The sequence below is a fragment of the Lepisosteus oculatus genome, chromosome 6, assembly GCF_040954835.1.
Source record: "Lepisosteus oculatus isolate fLepOcu1 chromosome 6, fLepOcu1.hap2, whole genome shotgun sequence".
Classification (NCBI taxonomy): Eukaryota; Metazoa; Chordata; class Actinopteri; order Semionotiformes; family Lepisosteidae; genus Lepisosteus; species Lepisosteus oculatus.
Genome location: NC_090701.1, coordinates 55,889,363 through 55,916,643, shown reverse-complemented (window position 1 = coordinate 55,916,643; position 27,281 = coordinate 55,889,363). Strand labels below are relative to the sequence as shown.

The 27,281-nt window shown below is 39.2% G+C and overlaps 1 protein-coding gene across 2 annotated transcripts in view; it reads left to right on the top strand.

Annotated features, from left to right (window-relative positions):
• The window catches only part of lama1 (laminin, alpha 1), a 76,532-nt gene that overhangs the window by 5,214 nt on the left and 44,037 nt on the right, over nt 1-27,281 (top strand). Inside the window, exons 1-12 of one of the 2 annotated variants that reach the window (XM_069191607.1) lie at nt 6,028-6,205; nt 6,603-6,773; nt 7,160-7,272; nt 18,574-18,816; nt 21,149-21,328; nt 21,984-22,073; nt 22,575-22,692; nt 24,210-24,388; nt 24,723-24,828; nt 25,426-25,586; nt 25,960-26,100; nt 26,311-26,478. In XM_069191607.1, the coding sequence (XP_069047708.1) occupies nt 6,671-6,773; nt 7,160-7,272; nt 18,574-18,816; nt 21,149-21,328; nt 21,984-22,073; nt 22,575-22,692; nt 24,210-24,388; nt 24,723-24,828; nt 25,426-25,586; nt 25,960-26,100; nt 26,311-26,478 (1,602 nt within the window). In that variant the 5' untranslated portion in view covers nt 6,028-6,205; nt 6,603-6,670. Of the gene's footprint in view, nt 1-6,027; nt 6,206-6,602; nt 6,774-7,159; nt 7,273-18,573; nt 18,817-21,148; nt 21,329-21,983; nt 22,074-22,574; nt 22,693-24,209; nt 24,389-24,722; nt 24,829-25,425; nt 25,587-25,959; nt 26,101-26,310; nt 26,479-27,281 lie in introns of those variants that run through there. The other variant, XM_069191606.1, reaches the window with a different exon arrangement.

The following is a 27,281-nucleotide window of genomic DNA, read 5'->3' as shown; positions in this document are numbered from 1 at the left end:
TTCATGTGAATCCGAATGCGAGTTTGCAGCAACATGGTGACTTACAGTGCTTTTGCAAAGTTCGTGATGTTGTGCTGAATCTGAAATTTGTAAAGATTTTCTGTAACGTCAATTAATATTTTGTAAATGCGATTTAATAACCAGTCTGAGAAATTGGAACTCCATTTCCCCTTTACAAGCAAACCTCTCCTAGTGAATCACAATTCAAATTCACAACCAATGGTGGCTCTAACAGGAGGTTTTGGGAGCTTGAAGAAATGAAAAATCCTCTTCCGTACAACTTGCAACCAAATACATGTGTATATTTCCAGAGAAGAAATTGTGAATGATTCTTTGTAAAGTAATATTTAGGAATCTAGGCCTTTGTAAACAGATGAAATGTCTCAATTTGTAAGTCTGTTTATATTTCAGTAGTATTTCAAATGGATAAAATAATGCACACTCATTTGAGTGCCTTTATGTTTACTTTATTGATTTGTTCATACTATTTGTAGATGAAAAACTCATACAATGTAAAAGTGTTTTACATGAATGCTTTTTGGAGGTCTTTTGGAAGTGTTCAACTTGAAAAAGAGATTACACGTTTGTATTCATTTAAAACATTTGAGGTCAATGTGGCTAAGATCTAAATGGCCTTTCAAGTAAAATAACACACTACAAATTCTTTTGAAAATACTTCTCAAATAACCCACTCTAACAGAGAACAGTTGTTTCTAATTAAATCCATGTTTGCCTTTAGCACTTGATAAAATAAGACTGGGATGCTTTTCTTTGCAGATCTTGTTTGTTTAAAAACGTGTGTCTTTCCTCCAGAGTCAGAGCAGTCCTGCCTGCTGTGACCACACCAGAATGTCCTGTAGGATACATTTCTTCTGACTCTACTTTGAGGGATGCTCTCACGATATGTAAATGGTACTGTTACAGGAGAGGTGCAGAGCCTCTGAGGAAAATGATATTTGTTTGTCCAGAAAGGGCCAAGGGGTCTGAACTGTTAATTTTCATCTTCACAAAATATGATTCTCTGCTGCAGAGCACGAAGGAGTCACCAGTTCACCTAGCAGTCAAGTTTGGAATAATGGGTTCTTAACAGCATTCATACTACAAGGGCAAGGGCAAATTTTCAAAGTAATTTTAGAAAAATGCTATCGTTCTGGACTTTGAAAGTCAAAAGACAAAGCTTTTTCTTTGAGCTATGGGACAAAAGAGATGATTTACAGTGTCTAGACTGAAATAAATGGTAAGCAGAACCCCAGTGTGAATCATCTTGCTTTGAATCCCACAGGGGAATGAGTTTCCTCCTAAACGGTCCTTTTTATCTTAATGTTATGCCTATGGGGTTTTAATCAGGCCTGTCACATTAGGCCACAGAAAACAGGGCCTGTACAGGGTTCACATGGCAATATTTGACCTGAACCACATTACTCAACCATTCCTTCTGTTTTAACTCCTGGGTACTATTGTGTCAGAAATAAAACCAAACTTAAGAAAAGCTTAAGATGTCTTCTTTAGGCGGTACCTTATAGCTTCAGACTGTTGTTTCTTTTTGAGGAACAAAAAAACAGGTATAAGGTTGACGTAAATACTACAGAAAGCATTTCAAGAACAAGAACCTTCTGTTTTATTAGCTATAATGTAGGAAAGTATTAAAGGAAAGTCCTTCAATTTAAAGAGTGACATTCTGTGACTTTTCTGAGTCTTTAAGGGATATTTTTCGCATGCTTGGCTTGTGCTTCTTGAATGTTGACGAAAGACTAATGAGTAAACCATTGGTGTTGTATTGTAACTAAAAGAAACAGGTTCCCATAGACAGCAGGAATTCTGCAAAATTATCAGCATGCTTTTTGAAGCCCTCTGGTAGGTTAACCTTTGGAAACTAGTTCAGTCCAATGAATGCATAGTTAAGTCTATACCTCTTGGCACGCTGAAACATGATCTTGATTTTTCACAGTAAAGCTGACCCCTGTGATCTGGTCAGAATTGTCGGGGGCTGGGAAGAGAAGAATGTGAAGGGGAAAAGGGCCTGAATTAAAGCAAGCCCTCCAACTTAATCTCCCTAAATCAGCTGTCTGGAGCCCTTTATTGTTGTTACGCAATACTCCTTGCAGAATGTCTGATAAATTATGGGAATATCTCTTAGATTTGTCAAGTTAACAATCTTCTCAAAGATGAAAGAGTTCAGAAATGAAAGGCTAATGACAGCCGCCCCTGTGTCACTCCCACTGAAGGCCAGTCTTTATTTGAACTTAGTGTGACATTCACCCTTCTGTGCAGCATAGTGAATAAATAGAATGAGCTGAACGAGGGCTTCATTTAGCGGACATGATCCAGTACTAATGGATATCTTTCCTGCTTTCCTTTCGACTCCTGCTGCCTTGTTGTACACATCTTCTGTTGTTTTGCTAGCCCTGCCTGCATGACAATTTAAAGGCCACTGTGCGGTACTGTTGTTTATCCCCATGTCTACAAAACCCAGGAGCTGGCCACAGCTCAGGAAGAGAAGTACAGTAATGAAGAAGCCAACAGGTGAAGCTGAGCAGCTGGCGTGATATTAAAGATACCAGCTACTTCGGTTAGACATAATCCTTGCAGTTCTGGCAGCGTGGGTGAAAGAAAGGATTCTTTCTTTCACCCACACAGCCAGGAAGGCCCTGTGGATGGTTTAACAGGCCTTTCTTTTTGGTCCAGTAGACCTATTATCTACTTGGAATCAGTCCCATCTACCAAACCACAGTAACCAGCAGTTCAGTATGAATGACTGTCATGTTCTGTTCTGATGCAGACACGTAATAGAGCTGTTAATAGCCCTGTTACAGCAATATCTAGGAATTTTTTGCCTTCAGGCCTGCACACTAACAGTTTGAAGGTAGGTATATGTAGAATATAGCTCTGTTGTTTTTGTCTCATTTACAGCTCCTTCAGCCTTTGTTGTTTAGACTGAGCTTGACTGCATGGTTTTAAAAAGATAGCCTTCTCAGTTTTAGCATTCTGTTTTTATTTAAAGTTTTCCAATTTGCCGAGCGTCATCGTGCTTTCTTGATTTAATTGCTTGTGTAGCACAAGGCATCACCTGAAGAGGTGCTAAGAATACACTCAAGACTTCATTGACTGAGCTATTTGACAGATCGTTTGGTGCTTTGAAAAGCCTTTGATCATTTCTATCTGTTGATTCACTGGGTAAATTATACTTCTGTTATTCTACAAATCACATTTAAGATTCTTTTACAAATAATGATGCGAAAGTGACACATTCTTGAATTATTTACAAATAGTTTACGCCTTCTTTGGTTTACTTTAAGTGTGTAACAGTTATATAAGAGTTAAAAAAAACATTTGGATTAAAATATACAAACTGTGTTTATGAAGAATAGTTGACTCAATAGTTTTGCCCTTCAGACTGAAAGATGCTGTGGGGAGAGGGCTTTTAACTCCCCCGTTGAAACTTCTCATGGCTTCTTACCAGCTTTTCACAGCCTGTTTTCAGCCTGTTGGGACCGTTATTTACACACCCTCTGTTTAAACTCGAGCAAGAATGCTTGCAGAGAAGATACAGACTTATTTTATAAAATAGGGGCAACTGCAGCCCTGCTTTGTGGAGCAATATCCTGCAACACAGTCTTTCATCTATGTGCATATAGCTTCAATGTTTGTGTAAAACTCTATGGGGTACACTGAATATCTACTGTATGGTCTCCCCTGATCTATGTGATTCCATCTGTCCAGCCCACAGAAGAAAAAAGACCCAATCAGTATGAAAGTACATGAAAGCAGTTTTATAAAAAAATATTTTCATAAGGAGCCTCTTCTGGCTCAGTTTTTACCATTTTGTACAGTTGTTTATAGTTTGTTTTTTAAAGCCTGCATGCAAAACCCTGTACTTGTTCACATGAAATGTTTTTTAGCAGTGGCGTTCTGCGGTTCATTTTAGAAAATGACAATGCGTTGGTTTAAAAAATAAATCAACGCAGTCTGGTGACATTTGATCGGTTCTATGATGTTCTACAAATCACTTTCTGCTAGAATTACTGTATCAGAAACTGTATACCTATAGTGTATACTGTAGGTACAGTATAACTGCAGTTATTCTACGTTTATAGTGTTATAGTTATTTACTCCAGCATTTTAAGTTGCCCTTTGTGTTTGAAGCTTTTTGAAAACATCCTTAAAACTTTCAGCATTCAGTTGAATAGGGTTTCTTTTTTGCTAATGTAAAATGAACATCTGTTACAAATATACACAGTACTTACATTACATGAAGGATGCACAAGTTCAGAATTAATCTTATCTTCTCCTGACATCACAGTATACAGTGCTACTGTCTCCATAAATATAACAGCTTGTTGGAAATAATTCTTCCAGAGAAAACGAAAGATTCATCCCAGATCAGACTAAACTACTCATCAGTGGTTTAGTACTTATAATTGAATTTGTGGATGTGAAGTAAAGTACTAAGTAGTTGTGTGATCTTTTACAATTTAGTTGAGGGTATTGTATGTAAAATGAATGTCATGTCCTTTTGATTATGTGATTTTCCTTTTTGGTTTCTAAGGAGATGAAGTAAAATGGTAGAGATATCAATAAGATTTACACAACAAACATTAATTTAAGTCTGCCAATGGAATTTACTGTTTCTGGGACAATCAGATCACCAAAACACACCTTACATATTCAGATTGTACCGAGTGAAATGCCTGTGAATATTTCAGCCACTCTACAGTAGGTTCACTCATGGGTAGTTTGCTACAATGCTTAATAAAAAGCTTCTCAATTGGTGTTTCAGTTTGTCTGAGGTATCAGATGCCCGCTTACTCATGCTTGCTCGAGGTAGTCAGTGTTATACTTGATACATTGATCTCAGGAATGTTTCTAACTGCATCTGCCTGAGTTTCATAGGGGTTCTTCAGTGACTTATCTGTGATTGTCTGCTTGCACTCCCTTGGGACAAGCAGAAATTAGTATTCTTTCTACTATGTAATTAGAGTAATTGCCTTTTCTGATGGGTTTTAACCTTAAGCCCTTTTTTATCTTTGGAGCCCGTTGTCCTGAAGACTCCTCAGCACATTTCAACATTTGGCTGTATAGTAAGATCTGGATATGTTTTCAGTGAAGAATAGTTTCTTTTTATGCTAGAAACAAATTTTGTAAATTTGAATTGAAGTTTAATTAATCCAGTTTATAATGCTATTGTTAATTTTGTTTTGTAATAAGCATGTTTCGTTTTTTTAAATGAAATTAGAGTGTTTATGCATGTATTATTATATTAAACAAATTAGTATTTTCTGTATAAGTTAAATTATTCATGTCTGTTCAGAGTTGGTCAGGGTTACTATCAACAGTGGTGGCTGTTATGATGTGATGTGTTTGAAATGGTTGTGGCTCATAGTGGTGATAGGGGTGGATTGGAATGGTGAAGGGATTTTGACCGTAATGCACTAGATATTTTTCAATCATACACTTTGCTTACAAGTCCATGTTCCTGTCTTAAGTGCTTTTTATTTTTCACCCCGCGTGGAGTCCTTACAGGAATGTTGGGGCAGACAGTAAGACTGTCAGCTTGTTTTCACGATGCTTTTAAAAGCATCTGCAACAGGACACTGCCTCCTTTGTCAGCTTTCCAAGACCTGCTTATTTCGCCCATTTCAAATAAGTCCAAACACTTTTAAATCCAGGCTTCAAAGATACGCCCCCCAGAGCAACAGTTAAAACAAGAGAGTTAAAACAAATTGAAAAGCACTGGGTTTGTGCTGATTAGTTCCCCCTCAGGCTTTCCTTTTGACCAATCGGATTGCACAGGAGAAGCCTTCAGATGTGGGGAATGTTTCCTGTGCCGTCGAATGCGGCTCCGTGGTGGGGTGTACAGTAGGTGTCTTTGAAGCACAAAGTTACTGATGCATCATCCGTGCCTTCACACACAAAATGTACTTTGCAAATTTGCCTTTATTACAAGTTACATGAATCTAAACAGGAATAAACAGAAGTCTGGGACACGTTTAACATTAGACGTGGACCACAAGAAATGGGGATGCTTCAGTGCGACAAGATCGTCTTGGTCAGCCTCACAAAGGGAGCCTCTGTGATCTGCTTCCAGCTGCATCCCTCCTCCAGTCGCCACTAAGAGACTAAGAAGTGGGCACTGGAGGTCTCGCAGGTTGAAAAAATGACTGCGGGCTGTGGCCTCTCTCTCCCCACGCACAGTATCATTACTAAGGTTATGGAATTCGCGATTTCAGACTGTGATTCTGATTGTTCTTTTTCCTAGCTTTTCGTCTCCATGCTTATTCTCACCTTATTATTTTCTCACTTTAACTGTATCGGCTTGGGGGTGAAAGTAGACATTACTTCCAATAATAGATAGTAGACCTCTGCATACCCTGTCATTTCCCATATACTGTATCTGCTGTCCTTCTGTCTGAGACTGTCTAGTCAGATAATTGCATTATCTGTCATACTGAAATCACAGCAAGGTTTAGGACCTAACCTCTGGTTACATAAATATCTTTTGTTCTAACTGGAAGATTGTGTGCAAGTAAAATTGTACACGAGGAAACCAAGCTGTGTGTGTTCAGCTGCAGCTCACGTTATGTCCTTTTCAATTTTGTCCTCAGGTCTCTTTCCTGCTATTCTGAATCTGGCCAGCAATGCGGAGATCTCCACCAACGCCACCTGTGGGGAGATGGGGCCTGAGATGTTCTGCAAGCTGGTGGAACACGTGCCGGGCAGAAAAATCCGCAACCCTCAGTGTCGGATCTGCGACGGCAACAGTACAAACCCACGAGGTAATGTCTTAGACCAAAGAGCGCTTCGGTGCTTCTCTTTGAATGGAAAGCTGGTTTTGGAAATGGCGCTGAAGACGCACAGGCCTATCCCGAGATTGCTGCTTATGCCAAGATTCCTTCGGAATTCTGGGCTCCGCTTTCAGAGATACACAGACTGAGTGGTGCTGCTTCAGCTGCTAAAAGGCTCATCTGAAAATGTGATCCCAGCAGGATTAGATCATGGATTGGACTGATACAATCTGTGCTACACACTTTAAAACTTGTAGTAGATAAAGGTCATAAGATATCTGTAAGCAAAAAACCTATTGAGGCACAAGTGCATAAGACTGGGCATGGTGTTTAGCTGACTATAATTTGCTGCTCTATTTCTTTTTGATTCAATGCAGAACGACATCCCATCACAAATGCAAATGACGGCACTAATTACTGGTGGCAGAGTCCCAGCATCAAAAACGGCAGACAGTACCACTGGGTGACAATAACACTGGATTTACGGCAGGTTGGTCAATGACATCATCATTCACTTACTCTTACAGCTCGTAGACTTCATACTTTTCACAGGAAGGACAGGGGGATCATTTTAATTTGAGCGACTCTCACTGAATTATAAAAATGGTGAAATCCTATTTTGGACTGAAATATACATTTTAGGATTTACATGGTTTTTTTTAAACAAGTAAATAAGGTGATTTAGATTTCCTGTTATGTCTTCCTAATGTTAGACTTTAAATTTACACAGCTATAAAAATATTTGACTAACTTTTTTCATGCAATTTTAGCTTCATGACCGGTGAAATGTAGTGGGAGTCACAATTCTGAGTTTCTGTCCCCCGTTTGCTTACATCAGAGGAGTAGGGCCAAACCAGAGTAAGTTCGACTGGGGAGTCGGCATGCAGCTCAGACACACCTCGAAAGGCTCAGACTGTTTTTCCTCTTTCTGCTTTTCAGAGTGGAATTAATCCAGTTCCAAAACATAAAATACTGCATCAGCATCTTGATCCTTTCTAAATAAAAGTACCTCATTTGTATAAACTACATTGTATCAGAAATTAAAAATATGGTTTATATTTCATATAAATTTAAGGCACTTCTGTGATGATTTAAATAATTTCAGATGATAGTTTTGGCTAGAATTGGAAAGGGCTAACATTTCCTTGAACTGTCTTTTTCTCAGTCTGCAGTCAAAACTAAATTCTTTTAATATATGTAACGCTTATGCTGTTGATTGGGGAAAATATTTTACTGGGAAGCATGAGTTCACATATGTATAGGCATTCTTATTCAAAGATAAAGTTCTGATCATTCTCCAGTGCATTAAGTAAATGGAAACCAGGGCTAACTGCCAGCAGCCATATCACCCTGCAACTCACAGCTGGAGCTCAGCAGGTGTGAGCCTGGTTAGTACCTGGATAGGAGACTCCTGGGAAGACTAAGGTTGCTGCTGGGAAAGGTGTTAGTGGGAGGCATTCATCCTGCTGTCTGTGCGGGTCCTAATGCCCCAGTATAGTGACGAGGACAGACGAGACATAAAACCGAGGTCCTGACTGTCTGTGCTCATTAATAATCCCAGGGCGTTTCTCGAAAAAAGTAGGGGTGTTACCCCAGCATCCTGGCCTTTACCAATCATGGCCATCTTATGTTCCCCATCTCTGAACTGGCTTCATCACTCTGCTCTCCTCACTGAGAGCTGGTGTGTGGTGAGTGTACTGGTGCACTCTGGCTGCTGTCACACCATCCAGGGGTGAGCGCCCCCTGCTGGCCCCACTAAGACCTCTTCCAGCAGAATCCTTAGTTTTCCCAGGAGGTCTCTCATCCAGGTACTGACCAGGCTCACACCTGCTTAGCTTCAGAGGGTTGCCAGTTACATCTCTCTTAGAAACAATAATGAGCACCTGATTCATTTAACCTGATTCATTTTTCCTTGTGTCAGAAACACATGAAGTTCTCAGTGTTTTTAAGGATGAATGTTTTTGAAAACAGTGTGTTGTATTTATCATTTAATCTGCAAGGTTGTGATCTTTGTGTGTGTGATGATGGAGGTAGTTGGTTCTACACACTGGGGTCCTTCCTTGAAGATGTCTTGCTTGCAGAAGCTTGATGTTCCTGTGAGGTTATACAGAATGAATGAAAAAGGTGGATTCTAAACATCAGGAATTCTTTCTTCAAAGGCAAAAAGTTCTTGATGGTAGTAGTATCTATGTTTTTTATTTACATTAGGTTAGTAGTAAATGTATACATCTTCAGCGTACCAATGATTATCAATTTGATCTTTCGGATTGTATTACAGAACACTGATTTATTCACCCATTGCACTGTAGGTTCAGATGTTGATGTACATGAGATGAAGTACTGCTCGGCATTTTCCTTACATAACTTGCTAATTATATCTGAGGGGAGATACAGTACTTTCTGCTCCGCTTTTCTCAGAATGAGCGAGGCAGCCCTTATACAAGGATCACATCACAAGTGAGGCTGCCTGTAGGTTTCCAGGTGCTCATTTTTAATTTTGCCTCTGGGCTATGTCTGTCTACAGCCCTGTATCATTTTTCTTTCATGCCACTTCCCTATTTTTAAGGGTTTTCTATACACCTTTTATAAGACATTCTTAAAAGTATCCCTGCAATTTCTTCTTTAAGAGCTGCTGTTTATTTCTAATGTTGATGAATCTATGTTTACACTTAAGAGCATCAATAACACTCTGCAGTTTCCCAGCTTATCTGAGTTCTCATGTTGTGTGATTTATGAGACGTCTCTTCATATGCTAGGCAGAAATGCCTTTCTGTGCCATGATCATTGTATCTTTCAATCCTTTAAACTTGACTCCTTAAAATCAGTAAGAGAAGACTAAGAAAGAAATTGTATGGCATGTCTCTAATAAACCCCATGGTCAATTAAATAAGACTTTGATGTGTGCTAGACCCACTAGTCAAAGTAGCATGAAACAGTCCTTGAATTGTTTTCCATATCACTGTCATGATAAGATAGTGGTCTGAATTGGGAGGCCTGTTAAAATGGATTAGTGAAGGAATCTTACCTGTGTGCTATGGCTTGGAACACATACCGCAAGTGTAAAAATGTGTGAATTGTTTTTTCTCTAGTGCAGTTTTATATACGCCATCTTCTGTGGGGTGGTAGGCACATTAGGGAGTGCAGGACTTCTATATGAGATGAGCTCAACTTAAAAAACAAAGCCAAAATATCAGGTTTTAGGACACTACTGCAACAACCAGTGCTGTTTTATATAACATGACAATAACAATAACATGCCCCTGACTAGCTGAGATCCACACAAAGACAGTGGTGATAAAAGGCACAGGTGAAAGAGAATTAGGGGCTCCTAGAAACAACAAAGAGAGAAGAAAATCGCCATTCTTAGGGAAAGACAAATCACAGACTTCTGGACTGAGAATTGAGCCTGAAATCTGGAAGTGGTAGACGACTGGAGGCCAAAGACAGTCCGTCTGTTCAGAGAGAGGAGCACACTAAGCAGTTGTGACAGCACAGAAAACCACTGTGGACTATTGGTTTTAAAATACAATATGTGCTGCCATTGTGAACCCATATCTAGCCTGTATCCTCGAGAGGATTCTTATGTCCGTACAGAAAGTTATCACTCATCTTGATCACATTAGAAGGCTGCGCATGGAGACAGACTTGTTACCATGGGTGGCAATGAGTAACTTCTTTGTTTCTTCCTGATGGGGGAAGGGTGTTAACGACTGAATTCTTTAGGTTTTGTAAGACTGAAAGTATAGACAGTCCAGTATAGAGCATGTTCGGTCTTGCGCAAATCAGATTCATGTCGATATCTAAGAAGATTCTGTAATAAATTGGAAATCTGAAAAAATGTATAGAACGTATTACCAATTTAATAGGCATAGTAAACATTTTCCTCATATGAAGAGGAATAAACGTTTTAACAACTTGTTTTAAACCAAGAGGGTGCAATTATGTTGTCATGAATATTTTTCTCTTTACAGTAATTATTTTTAAAACTGGCATAACTGTAATTGTAAGCTATAATTCATTTTAGGTAGACAATTGTGCTGAAATATAAATGTGATGTAAATAAGATTTGTTTCATTGGCCATTTTGCTAATGAGCATCCATGATTTAGGAACCATCTTTTCACAAAAAATATTAAAAGAAATTAAAGAACATTTTCCCCAAGGATTTTATTCTTTCTATTGTTGTTATTACCATAAATATTCCTTTGCTTTTTAATAGAAAGCCAATAGAAAATTTTAACTATTTTAAATATAACATCACCTTTAATAAAGGTGATGTCATAAAGGACATTATTACAATAAGTGCCATTATCATTTTTAATACAACTAATTAAAGTTAATAAAATGTTTGGTTTAATAGGATAAACACTTCCTCTTCTTCACAGAACTTTAAATTAACTTGAACTTACTTTTTATTTCAGTTTATTTGAAGTGCATAGTTAAAAATACTTCAAATTAAAGTAATCTTATAATTAAATTAATGCGATGCTATTTATACTTATTGGTAACCACCAAAGATGGTGTGGGAAAATAGTTTGGAAGAGTTTACCCCTGGCAGTGTTGTCCCAGAAAAGTACTGATTGCCTTAGGACAACACTGATGACCTGTGACAAGATGTTTGGACAGGACCTTGTCTGTTTATCCTGCACACATTGTATTTGATCAGCTTGTAGGGAGACAGGAAGGTGGTAGCACACGGCACTGTGCTGTTTTGTTTGAGTGGTGATTGCACAAACAGCCCAACCAGGGGAGAGCAGCATGTGTTCTTCACTACAGGGCCCAACTGTTCTTTAGCCTGCCCTCCTGTTCGGCTTCCTTTTGTCTTTTCACATTCCCCTGCCCTTCCCCCTTTCATTACTCATGCGAGTCCTACTGCTGCCCAGGTGAAGCCAGCAGGTTTGCACCAAGCTTTTATGTCTCAGCATCATAGGATGCCCTTGGTGATAAGATGAGATCAGTTTAATGGCCATCTACAATTTCGTGCATTAGGAATTTTGTCTTTTCACACAGCCCAGCTTGCTCTCCATGAGGCAGACAGACATGGAGAGAAACTGGAGGTCAAAGCGCAGGGTCGGCCGTTTATACGACACCCCTGGAGTAGGTAGGGTGAAGGGCCTTTCTCAGGGGCCCAGCGGAATAGGATTATTCTGCCGGCCGCGGGATACAAACTGGCAACCTTCCAGCCACAGGCGCAGATCCTGAGCCACAGAGCCACCGTACCACTGATGTAGTTGGGTTCTCATCCAGCACGCTTCCAGTGTAGCTCAGCACGTAGTGAATCTGCAGGAAACTCAGAACGTACGCTATGCTTTATCCCATGTGAATCTCAGCCCCTTTGTTGACTAGTGTACAACGTAGGATCGTAAGTATTGGTACAGTGTTCTACATTCCCTCTGTAATTCATGTGTTGACTAGTGTTTCAGCAACCTCTGAGGAACATAACACTCTTTTGTGATACTAAACAATGTATAGACGCTGGTGGTGGTGGAATTCAGAAAATGCTTCTGTGTAACAGTGGACTTCAATCCAGCTACCACTTATTTAATTTTAATGCTGCCCTAATGATTGGTGGTTGTTTGAATCGTGCCTTGTCTTAAAGAGCAGATATTAACCAGTTCACAATAATTAACATGTAATACATTGTCATAAAACATCCTAGTTGATTGCTTTATTTCAAATAAACAGGACAAACATTGGCATGCCATTGTAATTCTGGACCATTGCATTTGTAAATGTGGGTTTCATGTTTCTCGTCATTATCTGGATGTTTAAAATTGTACAACTATATTGTCTTGAGATTTTACTGATGCGTCTTCAAAAAACTGGTACTGGCGTTTTCAGTAGAGACCAGATTGATTTGCTCATGGTTTGAATAGTATTGTTTTTTGGAGCAGTGAAATATAGGGCTCAAGTCTTATGATTTCATAAAAACATCAGGGGCTAAGTGTTTGGTATGTGGCTTGAATATGTGGCTATAATGTAGAATTTTCCAGGAGGAAATGCCCTCTGCACCACCAAAAAGATTTCCCCATCTGCATGAAAATGATATGCATACATGGAGGGTGCTTAGGGGAAATAGGTTGACATTTGAGAGACAGAAGTGTACTATACAAAATGTAGTAGCACATGGACTGGTAAAACCTTTCATACTACAAGTTTATACACAGGAGACATGTCAACTCAGGTGTGGAGGCACATCAGTTGTAGATGAAGTGGGTCCCCCTGCAGTACAGTTTCCTTTATAAATATTCAGCCCCTGCATAGATGTCCCCTTTTGTTGCTGTACAAACATGTAATCATGACACTTTCAAGTAGATCAAGACACTTTATATTTCAAATCTGCCCAACTTCTACTGTTGTTTTACTGTTGTTAACTGTGTTGGTAGAAGGTAAATAAGATTAAGATTCTTATTTGCGTTAGCATTCATAATTTACCAGGAACAATACTTTGCTATGGCAACACTAATTCAGTTCAGGTGTGTATAATTAGTTTGAAATTAAAGAAAACAGTGGAATCTCTGTGGGTTAACATCTTATTTTTAGAGTAATCCATCTGTCTCTGTTCATTTTCTCAGATATTTAATTTGGAGCTACATTTCACACAGTGATACAAATCAAGCATGAAGGCCAAGGAGCGTTTGAAACAATTAATAGAAAAAGCGATTAAAAAGCAAAGATTGAGAGAAAATTACATGGAACTCTTGTTGATCATCGTTAAGAAATGGAATATGCATCCTACAACCAAGACATTGCCCAGATCTGGCAAATGAAGTTTTCACTTTTTGGTGCTAGTTGTCAGAATCTGTCCTTGGTTTAATGATATAAAGAGTATTACAGTATGGAATCATCTGGTGTAATAGTTTTCATGTGCAACAAAAAGTAAAGATGTCCAGACTCCTGATGACATGATCTAAGATAGTGGAACTGAGCACTTTAATATCCCAGATGGGAAACTTTACATGCAGGTAAAAGACATTACACATAATGCAATACATTTAACACAACATGAACCCGTTAACAAATAATAAACATGTAGAATGAGAAGCAAACATATATATAAAAAGTCACAGCGTAGGTGGCTGTGACAGCATGCGTAGGCTGCAAAGGAACAGGTAAAGGTTTATTCCATGCTGAAAGGAAAAGAGAAGAGACAACATTTTGGCTGTGGAGCCTTCTTCAGGTGTGTCAATAGTAAAGTCAAATATACTGTCAATCGTCCAAATTGAGGAGGTTAATTGCTGTGAGAATAAAAGATGACTTTGTTCTGTTGTTCTTGAATCTAGGCGGTCTAAATCAGCACCCAGATGGAAGGGGGTCAAATTCACTGCGCAAGGGGTGATCATGACAGTCAGTGATTAGATTGACAAAGTGAAGGGGTAATATTGAATTTATAATAATAATAATAATAATAATAATAATAATAATAATTCCTTACACTTATATATCGCTTTTCTTGACACTCCACTCAAAGCGCTTTACAGGTAATGGGGAATCCCACTGCTACCACTAATGTGCAGCTCCACCTGGGTGATGTACCGGCAGTCAGACTGTTCCAGTAGGCTAATCACACATCAGCTATCAGTGGAGAGGAGAATAGAGTTATGAAGCCAATTCATAGATGAAGATTATTAGGAGGCCATGATTTGTAAAGGCCAGGGGGAAATTAGGCCAGGACACCAGGGTTACACCCCTACTCTTTTTAATAATTACAGAGAGTCAAGACCTTGGTTTAACCTTATTTGGAGGACAGCTCCTTTTTACAGCATAGTGTCCCCGTCACTATACTGGAACTTTAGGACCCACACAGACCGCAGGGTGAGCGCCGCCTACTGGCCCCACTAACACCTCTTCCAGCAGCAGCCTTAGCTTTCCCAGGAGCCTCCCATCCAGGTACTAACCAGGCTCACAAAGAATTTTGCCGGGAAGAATCGGCAAATATACACCACATCATTGTGCAAAACATATAAATCATTCCAAAAAGATTTATAGCAGGGATTTCTGTTACAGGTGCTTTTAGCAAGTACTGAGCTAGGGGGATGAATATGCGATGAGTACATTTCAATTGGCTTCAAAGGCTTTTCTCACATTGAATCTTTTTTAGAAAGAACAGTCTTTTGATTCATGATTATAGTTTTGAATTAAAAGGTTCCTTTAAAAGATTGTGTAATTACTCAACATGTGACTCTCTTTCTACAGGGTGAATACTACCCTCAGTCCTCTATACTGAGTGTCTACTAATATATAATATTCATGTGAAGCAATCATTCATTGAAAAGGATTGCTATTGTAATCTTCTCCGAGTGGTCGAGCAGTTTAAAAGACTAGCATGGCAGGTGTATTTGAATGGGAAATAGTCACGCATGCCTTTAAAATTGCTGCAGTACTCCCAGAGGCATGGCTGCTCCTAGAGTGATGTCTGAAGAGGCTGTGGTTCTGCCCCACAGCTGGAATGAAATCCAGCTCATTTTGGCAAACTAGCTTGTTTACAGGACAGCTGATCCCAAGACCTTATTGTGCAGTCTTTCAGGAGCCGTAAACAAAATAATCAATTAAAACTACAGTTTTTTTTTCATTTATTCTCAAAGTACTTCTCACAATGTGAGAGAGTGATCTGGAGTTGACATTACCGGGCCATAGTTGAAGATTTTGTGGGTTTTTGGTCAGAAAAAAGCATATTAGTAGTATCCATACATGTAACTATTTGGCTTTCATTCTAAAACATTATTTAGGAGCTAGATCACAAATACCAATATCACAATTTAATGATTAAAGTATCAGGCATGATTAAATATTCACTGGGCACAGAACACTGAAAAAAAGATTCATAAACTTTTCTTTTCCTGTTTCTTTAAGCAAGTCTAAGGCATTCAGATGCAGGAGGAGTTTCAGTAAAGCTATTTTTAAATTGCTACATTGAAAATGTTTTGTCAGATACGTACCTGGGACCTTCCTTGTCTGAAGGTCAGTCATACAAAATGAATCACAAAGTCAGCTGTTATTGATTTTGATTGTGAAGGACACACTGTATTTCCTTGGTCCAGAGCCTGAAGATATGCACATTTTAGGTATTTAAATGTTGCATGCTTGCTTGCTTTCTTTCTGAGAGTTGAAGGATAGTAAAATTCTTGGTAGTTCCCGTCTAATGCATCTTTGCCAAATTTCCGCCATCTCTTGCTTCCTAACAGAAAAAATACATAAAATCTGATTTACATATCAAAGTTTTCATTCAAGTTAGAATCGGTCTTTGGGAATTTCAGTAATGCATTCCTTTCTGATCAGAGTATTGCAGACTGATTTATACTTCTGTGTCTTCTCACTGCTGAACAGATAAGTCAGGCCACAGATTTAGGCTTCTGTGGCTGAATCAGGTAATACTGTACCTCTTTGTCTAACATTAAGGAAAGTCCCCTATTTTTTTTTTGCCCCATTCATAATCCTGATAACAAAACATAGAATTAATTAGGAAAGTACTGCATGGAAAAGAGAAAAATGATTACAAACTGACCGACGAGAGACAAATGCTAGAAAAAAGATTTTGCACACATTTGTATTCTTTATCTGAGCATATTGCTCACTTTACTGACGGCAGCATAATATCTTCTAGCATAATCTCATTACAGCTGAGAAAGTAAGGAAGGTACCGTTGCTCACTGTTAGGATGGGAGACTTCCAGGTAAACCAGGTGGCTGACGAAAGTAATGCTGGTGCGGCATGAGGCAGTGGTCAACCCTCTGAAATATAATTCCCTAACCAGCATCACAGCATGCTAACAGGGGCAGTGTGTTTACTAATAGGTCTAAAGGTGTTAACACTGATATTAAGGGTAATTTTCTACTTTGGGCTTGCACAGTCTGGCCTGTGTAGATTAACCCCCTAATTTAATTAATTTGAATTCAAACGATCTTATTTAAATTCCTGGGCTAGTGGTTATATAGCATTGAGTGGGGAAAATACAGGCTGAGGGAACTGACACTTGTTGGTCTTGAATGGAGAAGACCCCAAAGGGCCATGATTCTTGTCTTCAGAGTCCTCGAAGGCAGTGACAAGGACAACCTAAAAACGTCAGCTTCCTGACAATCGGGGGAAATGCAAAGCAATGGACGGAAGTGAAAATTAAGAGGGTGGCACTTCTTTACTCACGGGTTTGTGTAAGTGTGGAACAATGTACTCAGCCATGATGTTGAGGTTTAAGATATTTAAGATCACTTTATTGGCCATATACAATTTCTTGCATTAGGAATTTGTCTTTTCACATACCCCAGCTTGCTCTCCATGAGACACACAGACAGGGAGAGAAGCTGGGGGTCAGAGCGCAGGGTCAGCCATTTATACAGCACCCCTGGAGCTTTGCTGGCCGCGGGATTCGAACCGGCAACCTTCCAGCCACAGACGCAGGTCCTCAACCACAAAGCCACCACACCACCCATTAGTTGAAACTAACCCCCAAGAATCCTCCAAGAAATGTTAACTGAAACTCTGAAATTGTTAGCTACCAACAAGCCTAATAAACTAGGTTTGCAAATGTCTTCCCCTCATTAGTTGCAGTTAATACCAGTGGACAATTTAAATGTACTTTGAGGATAAACATCATATTATTAAACACATTCTCTAATATTCAGAAACAATATATCCAAAAGGGCTATTCATGTTTTTTGATAATTTTCCAGCATTACTGATCCAGGAAAATAAAAAGTATGCAACATTTTAAAAGTGAAAGTTTGTAAACTTGAGTATAATTAGGAATGTTCAAAATCAAAGTCATTCTTTTACATCTAGTAGAAGAATGTCTATTTTTCTTGTCCCTGTATATGTATAGTAGTGATGAAATGACATGTACAAACCAGGCTCCTAGCCAGCTAGATGACAAATGTCACAAGCATGGCCTTGTCATTCAAAAGGGAAGTTTTCAGTCTCCACAATTATTTCTCTGACTGTAAAAACTGTCATGACTGCAGAAATATCTGGAGATAGGAGACACAACAAGAGATTGTGTGGAAGATTCATAATTACGTTGTGTTGAAATGAATGCAGCCACATACATGAAATGAATAATTACTTTCAGTGTTTGAATAGTGTTAGATCAGTGTTAACTTTTAAGACACATAGGGTTTTATTTTTCGTTTAGTGTATAAAAAGATCAGCGATATTCTGTGTGTTTTTCTCATCATGGTGGCTGAACTAAAAGCACATGATAAAAGAGTAGATTTGTTTTGACTGCTTGTTGAAACAGGATTTAAAATTAGCTGCATCAGCTGGGGTTTTTAATGTGAAGATAATGGCATCGCAGCCCTTGAAAAACCCCTATGTAATCAGAAGTAAGTGTCTGTAGCCCAGCCGGCTGTATAATGGGCAGAGAGGTAGTTCAGCAGACTGTGGCAAACACAGGGTGAACAACATGGTCAGACAATAGATGATTCACACGGTCGTTTGTACTCGAGTTGTAAAGTGGAATAACTGCCAGCTTGCACAGTTTCATTTCGCCCTACAGATTCGGCCTTTTTGAGTGGGCTGAGAGTGTATACACTAAAACATAACTTATGAGTGCAGATACCTGTGGGTTACCAGTGATATGCTATTGAATGTGCTCGGCTCAAGATCCGCAGTGCAAACACCTCCCTTGATATAATTTGTAGCAAACTATATCAGCCACAATGTGAAATAAAACAGGTGAATGCATATTATATCGAGGTTTTGTATAGGCATTTCCTATGCCCTATAAACTGAAAAAACCCATTTTGGTGACCTGCTAGACTGAATGATTCACAACGTTGGTTCTGTGTTTTTTTTTTAAGGTCTTCCAAGTGGCCTATATCATCATCAAGGCAGCCAACTCCCCGCGCCCTGGGAACTGGATCCTGGAGCGCTCTCTGGACGGGGTGGAGTTCCAGCCCTGGCAGTACTACGCCATCAGCGACACGGAGTGCCTGACGCGGTACAACGTCACTCCTCGGATTGGGCCCCCGACGTACAAAAGAGACGACGAAGTCATCTGCACCTCGTACTACTCCCGACTGGTCCCTCTGGAGCACGGAGAGGTACGGGACGGCGCCAGCAGTCTGTTTCTAAGGATATAAGTCACATGGCATGCAGTTATTCATGCTGCAGAGACTGAGGACGCTGAAGGCCGCAGATCATGAGCGGGTCGCGTAAATAAATGCAGCCACGTTCGGTTTGGTCTGCAGGTAGTTCCACACAGTGTATGAATGATTCCCCCCCCGCCTGTCTGTTTGCAGTCCCATGTGGCTTATGACACTTCTGTGCCCCTTTTCTTGCTCTGTTAGTTCATCACCTCATGTCTAGTTCATGCTGTTACTTCCTGATACTATCTGCTTTTCATATTCCACATTTGTATAACACCCATGGATGTGAAACATGGAACATGGATAAACTCCAGTAGCACCACTTAGTGAATATTATTTGCCTGTTAAGCTCCCTCTTAGTGGCACTGTATGTACTTGTGTTCCCATTATTCATCATATTTATTGTAGAGATTCAGGGAGTCACAGCGCAGTTCAGTGAAGGTCTGGGATGAGTTTTAATTTGTGGTGAAAAAGCACATTTCCAGAGGACCCTGAAGAAGACACAAGGTGTATCCAACACAGTGCCTTAAAGTCTGAGCACAGCTATGGTCATGCTACGTTATTACTATAGATTTTTGTTTCTGAGTGACCACTACCTACATTTTGGAACAGTAGAAAATACTTCCACACATGGCACAGTAGCTATTTCTGATAACGTTATTTATCTCCATCTTTTAAGTTATTTCTGACATGTCACGTACAACAGGTTTCTTTTTAAAATGCAGTCAAGCCAGGCCTGAGGAATGACCTCAAGCCAGGGTCTGATTTACAATGTTATTCCAACATGGAAGTTTATTGCACACTGTATGACTTGTCCTCTGTTCCATATTCCATTGTAACACTTGCAGTGTGTTCAGAAAAAAAGTATTGATATGTCGGTTTCCAATGTTACTGGCAAGTGAAGCTGCTACAGTAAGTCTGACTTAAAAAACTGAACACCAAATCCATTACCTGAAAAAAATCATTTGCTTTCTATAAACCCAATGTAAAACTGTCTTCACTTACTGCAATTGTTCTTACTTATATTTCCTCTAGAGAAAACTCTTGATGTGGTCCTGTTTCACACAGCTAGAGTCATAAACCCTGGCATTCTTATATTTAAGCAAGATAGGCTTTTTGTAAAAGATGTGTCCTAACAGATGAGATTGCAAGAACTCTGTAGCTGAAGTGATGTTCCATATAAATATGATGTTATTAAAGAGATGCTGTTAGGGATTCAAAAAAAACAATGAACATTTAAGGTAACCAAGAAAATTTTACAGATTTTCTGGCCTCTCAAAAAGAGAACAATTCTGTTAGAACCTGGACATGTGGCAACCCAGTAACCAAGATACTGTTCAATAGCGTCAGTTGTTCACAATGTTTGAGAAGTTTTGCTTCGTAGATTTGTAAAGCAATAAGGAGTTACAGTGCAATGTTTACACGTCACTGGCTTCCACTAAACAGGTGATTATCTGTTTTTAATTTTTTAGTCTTAAGCGCTTGCCATTTTTAAAGACCAGTCAGTGAAATGTAAGATTTATGGAGAAACCTTTGTTGAATATCATTACATTTTACTCACAGTATTGCTATTAATTCGGCACATGTCTCCTGCTGATGGGAGGAAGGCTAATAAAAGGCTTGACCTCCTTTTTAATGTAAGACCTTCATATTGTAGAGACCTTAATACCTCTATAAAGCGCAAAGCCCTTCTAGAAACTCTCGATGTGATCCTGTTTCACACAGCTCGAGTCATAAACCCTGGCATTCGTTCAAGGCTGAAGTAGTCACCTGAGAGTCAGACAATGTACAATTCTTCAAATGCATGCTTCCTGACCATTCACAGTGCCAACTGGATTTTAGAGAGGCTGAAACATATGTGATAAAAGCAGCGGTTTGTCAATTACAGAGAAAAAAAACACTCCCAGTAATGAGTGACTACAGACAAGCCTCTTATGGAGAGCCCATGGTAGAAGGAATAAAATGTGTAACTGCTGAAAAGTATGAAATATTTTGAGAGCCTGAAATTACTGCTATTTTCCTTTACATTTGTCATTTAGTGATTTAGAGTCTTAGCATGTGTAATTTCAATTTCAATTTCAAACATGCTTTGAATTATTCTTCCTTTTTACTGTTCCTTTTTCTCTTCTCCTTGAGCTGCTGCGTATCTTTAAACTCAGATTTGGGGAAATCGGATTTTTCGAATAAAACATTTGCTAAGCTGCCCGAAAACAGCCATGTGGCCTTTTTATGTTTTTGCTGTGGAAATGGGTTTGTCTCAAGCTTTTGCCTGTGTGGCTTTGCGCAGATCCACACCTCCCTGATCAACGGCAGGCCCGGTGCCGATGAGCTCACCCCCGCCCTGCTGCAGTTCACCTCCTCTCGGTACATCCGCCTCCGGCTGCAGCGGATCAGGACTCTCAACGCCGACCTCATGACACTCAGCTACAGGGACCCCAAAGACGTGGACCCCATAGTCACTCGTCGGGTATGGGGAACTCCTCTTGCAGTACTGGCAAGAAAGCTACTTACTAAGGAGGCAGCTTTTTTTTTTTAGTTGCAGTCTGACTTTGCTCACATTAAAGTTTTTAATAAAAGATAATGTAAAGGGACAATTGATCCAGATGGTCTTTTGGAGCTCAATAAACTTTTAATATTGCTAGGTGCGCAGTGTATATATTAAAATGGGTCACACTCGTCTCCCAACTGACTCTGAAAACTCTTGTTTCCTTTTTTTGCCACCTAGGTTTGCCAGTTTCTTCTTATGTCGGTGCCCTTGTAATAGTTAAAACTTCCAAACAAACAGTACCTTTCTCTGTGACTTTGAAAAAGAAGAAAGCAAAAATGCACGCTTATTTTCTGTAATGATACTTTTTTTTAATTGTTCAATGCATAGGTGAGTGGAAAGGTTTAGGAGAAAATCTACAAATAACTTAATATTAAAAGCTGGACATAGAACTGTGGTACTGGGAAATCTTAATTGCACTATCTTTAATATTGTAGAACACTGTGCTTAAAGAATGAGCTTTCTTTCAGTATTTTCTGAATGTAATGCCTTAATGTTTGCGTTCAACATTGTTGTGTCAACACAACAAGAGTGAATATTGGATTTGTTTTTCATAATCCTGTCTTTTTCCCCACAGTATTATTACTCCATCAAGGACATATCTGTGGGAGGGATGTGCATCTGTTATGGCCATGCTCAAAGCTGCCCCTGGGATGAAGTGTCCAAGGTTGTGTAAAGACATAAATCCTAAAGACTTTTTTAATGGAAATTGTAGCTGTAGAAGCTGCAGAGAGTGTCTAGTTCCAGTTAGCCATATACTTTTTGGATGACATTGCCAGAATGTTGCAGTTTATCAAAAAATGATGCCTCATGTGAGACCGATAGCAAGAACAGCTGTAATCGCAAGAGCTTGTCAGCTGCAACTTGACACTTAATGCCTGCAGCTAGTAACCCACTGGTGTCCTTAACACCTGATGAAGAATTAACGTTGGGATCTGTTTCTTGTTTCTTCTCTCATAGTCCTACCAACAGTGACTGGTTTTAAAGTATTGCCGAGAGTTACTGAAATGTCCGCATTTCAGCACAACATTGTTAAAACTGTGTCTAGGTTTCTCAAGAACGTGGATACAGAGCCTAAGTACTGTCGAGCAACTGAGCAGATGAAGAGCATTTAAGTGGAAATAAATATTTCCAACAAAACATCTACTGTTCTCCTTTGTTAATGTAGAAGCTCCAGTGTGTGTGTGAGCACAATACGTGTGGGGAGAGCTGTAATGAATGTTGCCCTGGCTACCATCAGAAACCCTGGCAACCTGGAACCCTGTCTGATGGCAACACTTGTGAAAGTAAGCAAAATGTTCTAAAACAGAAACTAAATGAATAAATGTGATGCTCAGTAAGCTCTGTTTTCACTACTCTGTTTTTCCTGCAGGGCACTTTTTATTTTCTTGTGCTGTGAATGATGTTTTAAAGTTTTTTTTTTTTAATTTTAGTCCTTTTTCGCAAACTTGAAGAGCTTTTCTCTCACTGCCTTTCAGGCTAGTCTCTTTCAGTATTTTTCTTCAGCTTCATGGTTAGTGCATGTTAGTGCGCAATATATTCGTCTCCCAAGCTTATCAGCCACCAATGATGGGAAGGATTTTTTTTTTAAATTTAATTTACCTTTTCTCCAATTTCAAACTGGCTCTGCTGGATCAGTTCCAGAAACATGCCTGGTATATTGGCGCAGACAAGGCAATTGGTATGAGATGGACTCTGGCTTGTTGTTGGGTGAATAGTGTGAAACTATTGTAGAGTAACCCACGATGGTGGCTTGAGTACTACTTTATTCTGTAATGTCTTTTGACAAAAGGTGGTACATTTCCAGATTTTGCAGGCAAAATTGAAGACTGTTCTAATGTAACAAATAGTAGTGCTGAAAACGATCAAAAAGACATTCAAGCCTTCCAAATCCAGTTCTCAACAAATTTGGTTGGTATAATCATGGGGAAAAGTAATTTAATCCCAGTATGTAAACCTTTTCTTCTTCTGTGATTGTAATACTCTTATCGAAATCTTAATGTCATACTTATGATTACTTTCATAAGTAATTTCATTTCCTTTCTGATGGTGTTTATTAAATTGAACATGTCTTCAGGAAACTGAAGATATTTCTCTCTGGATCAACATTTTTGGAAGAGAGCACTCTTACTCTGTTTACACAGAAAATACCTTTTATATGTACAGATCCTGTTTTATTAAATGTGACTTATAGCAGTGCAAAGTTCATTTGATTGCAGTAACACAACAGTGCAATACTGCCAGTTTGGTTCTGTAAGTTTTTGTTAGTGCCCTTGGCAATAGACATACTCCTCACTAATTTGTATTGCAAGTACAATTGACACACATGAGGGTTCATGTTACTGGAGACAATTCTAATGCCTTGTTCCTTTATAATTCTGTAGATCCTTAACTGGCTGTAGCTTTCCTACAGTATTTCATAAATGTAACGTTCGTTAGCACATCACAGTTTTCATATTAGTGAAAACACAAATTGTTCTTATATGTTATTCTTTATTTCTGAATTCTTTCTTTGCTACAAACATCCACTTTGTGCAGCAGAAGTCTTTCTGCTACATTGCTTTAGCGGTGTTTGCACTTTTTGTACAGTGTATTCCGTGCAAACGGAAAGTGCTTAGCAGCCTTGAAAAATGTCTCGAGGTCTAGTTATAACTTGGATCTAGAACATCGTAAATGCTGTTCAGGTTGTATAGAAGTGGAAGAAAACAGACATTTGAGTTGTAATTGTATATTTTGAGCAGAAGCAGTCCCATTCTCATTTGTGCTGTATGCATTTAAATTCATTTGTGGTATTTTTCTCTAGAATGCAACTGTCATAACAAGGCTGAAGATTGTTACTACAACCAGACAGTGGCAGACACCAGGAAGAGCCTGAATGTTCACGGCCAGTTTGTTGGGGGAGGAGTATGTGTGAACTGCACTCAAAATACAGCTGGCATTAACTGCGAGACGTGCATCGATGGCTACTTCAGACCCCAGGAGGCAAGTCTTCCTCTCCGTTCTGACGTGCACATTTCATAGCTGCTGCCTGCTATTGCTTCGTCTTTATCTGGAGGTCTTGTTTCCTCACTACTGTAGGTGTCTGTTGGCTTAGCTTGCAAGAAATTGAAAATCAAGTCATTCATTTGGAAGGAAATAACTCAGATCAGTGAAGAATTTAAAATAGTGTAAAATGTAATTGTTCTGCATCTTCCTAGAATACCTTCGCTTTTAAAAACCTCAGCTGTTTTCTGTAGTTTCTTATTTTTAGTATTTCTAGCACTGAGAGGTTGGGTTTTGCTAAGTGTCTTTTCTTGTAATTCCTTTCCATGATTAGGTCTCACCATATGCAGAGAACCCTTGCATTGAATGTGGATGTGATCCATATGGCTCTGTGCATCTTAACTGTGTTAAGGATGAAAATCAGGCTGATCTCCAGAATGGTAATTTGGATCTTTATGTTCATTTATCATTTTCATTTTGGTAATGTGTGGAGTGACCTCACATTCATCTTCATCGTCAACAGTTTTCATTCGCCTGTTCCTGTCTTTAGTTCTTGACATGTGACACCTGAAAACCTCTTTAATTTCATTTGCAAGTCTTTTGTGAGGCTCCTTTGTTAGTCTGTTGTCTCATGAGATGAAAAGTTCAGACTTTCCCTGGTTGCACAGTGGCCTATTGACCTGTTGTACGTCCAACCCATTGTGTTTTTTTTTAACTCTTCCAATATCTCAAATTCTTCATTTCTTCCTTAACCATTCATTTAGTTTTCAGTCCAGAATGGGGATTCCAGTGTTATACATTTCAATGCTTGTTTGTGTCGATTTTAGTTTCTGAATCATTCTTGTGTTTAGAGTCAAGGTTTTACATCCCAGACACAGCAAACACAGGGACCTCAAATTTGACAAAGAATTTCTTCTTAAGATACAGTTTCTAGTTTTCCCTTTATGATAATAAATGTAAACACTTTGCCTTTAATCCTCTCATTGTATTTTAACTTTACTTTGTGGCAATTGCTATATAAGGTATTTTTCTCGTAGGTTTACATGCTGGGCAGTGTTACTGTAAAGAGGGATACACTGGTGATAAATGTGACCGCTGTGCATTCGGCTTCACGGGCTTTCCCTACTGCATCCGGTGTAATTGCAGTCTGGTGGGCAGCATTAATAAAGACCCCTGTGCTGAAGAATGTATATGCAAAGTAAGTGAAGATAATTTTCTGTCCTTGGCCTTTGTTTCTGGCTTTGTTTATTATGGTACCATAGATCTGGAGAGCTGGATGGTAACACTGATTTTCCACAAGCATTTCCCTGACAATGCAACTGATATTTTGTGTCTAAAATTACAAGCACAAAGCTCCTTTTATACCAACACTTATTATACAGTAAATCAGTAACTTGTTTTGCTTCAGGACAATATTTTGGGGGTTTTGTTTACCTGTTTTTAGAGTGCCAGCGATATATAAGGAAAGAGACATTCGATAGCTTTATAAACCTATGAAATAAAGTTCATTTCATGACAAGTACATTTCCGTTCGTTCTGGTTTGCAACTGACTGGCCTTCTCTCTTTGCAGGAAAATGTGATGGGTGCAAATTGCGACCTTTGTAAACGGGGCTATTATAACCTTCAAGAGAGCAACCCAGAGGGCTGCACTGAGTGCTTCTGTTTTGGAGTGTCAGATGTGTGCGACAGTATCTCCTGGCCCATAGATCAGGTAGGACTTTGTAAACCGCAGAGTCTCAATAACTGTGTCACCTGATGTTGCTTTACATACCTACCATGATCCAACCATGATCCGAAAGTGGTTAGAAACATATACTTCACGAATGTCATGGCAGACAGTTTCAAGATACTTTTCTTAAAACCACCAGCAACTCATTTGTAAGTGGATGTCACTTGTTGTTTTCTTTTTTTGTGTTATCAGGTGGTAAACACCGATGGGTTGCTGCGGTCTGTTGTTGAAACTGACAATCTCGCCAGAGCCCGATTCTACATTAATGGACTTCCTGTCACTGTTAACAACACAGCAGAAGGCAGGACACTGCAATTCCTCTATTCCTGGTCAGCACCCGAGGGATTCCTGGGAAACAAGGTACCCTTTTATTTTAGTTAGATATTGGAAATGCTCTTCTTGGCTTCTCAAATGCTTTCCTTGATTTCTGTGCCCAGTGAAGGTTTATTAGGGAAGCTGACTCTATCAGTGTTTAATTTTTATGATGTCCTAAGATTTAATAGAATGTTTTTAAAAAGACCCACATTATTGTTAAGCCTTTTCACTTATTGGAATCCTGTTGCCAAAAGGCATTAAGCAAATTGCAGCATAATGTCTCCGTGAGCTGTTATTCTTGATAAGGAACTGCAAGTATTAATGCAGGCAAAATTGATTTGAACAGGCTTGCAGAAGTTAGTTAATGTTCTCCCTCAAGGATTTTTTTTTGCTTCTCAATTTCCACTCATTTTTTTTGGGCAAGTTAATGGATCATGCCCTGTGATTAAACTCTTCCAGAACTGAAATATGAAGCCGGGCAATAATTTGGTTGTACTCTTTGTAACAGAATTTAATCTGTATACACATTAGTCCCTGGAGTGATTAATTGAATTATAATTTGTAATCCGCTGTGAAAGAGGGGAGGGGGGAGAGACCTTGAAAGGAGGCTTTAGAATGGTCCATGATTTATTTTCACACAGTTTAACGGGAGCCGGTCCTGACTCCCGTGTAGCGCGTAGTTTAGGACCCTGTGCAGACGGTATAATCCGGAAGTGACTGGGAAATGGGCTACAGGGAAATCCCAGTTAGGAGATGGATGGCGACAGTGAAACCATGTGCAAGGGGGGAGCGCAGGCAAACAAGTCCAGAAAACAGTCCAATGTAGAACATCCGCAGTGCAAAATCCC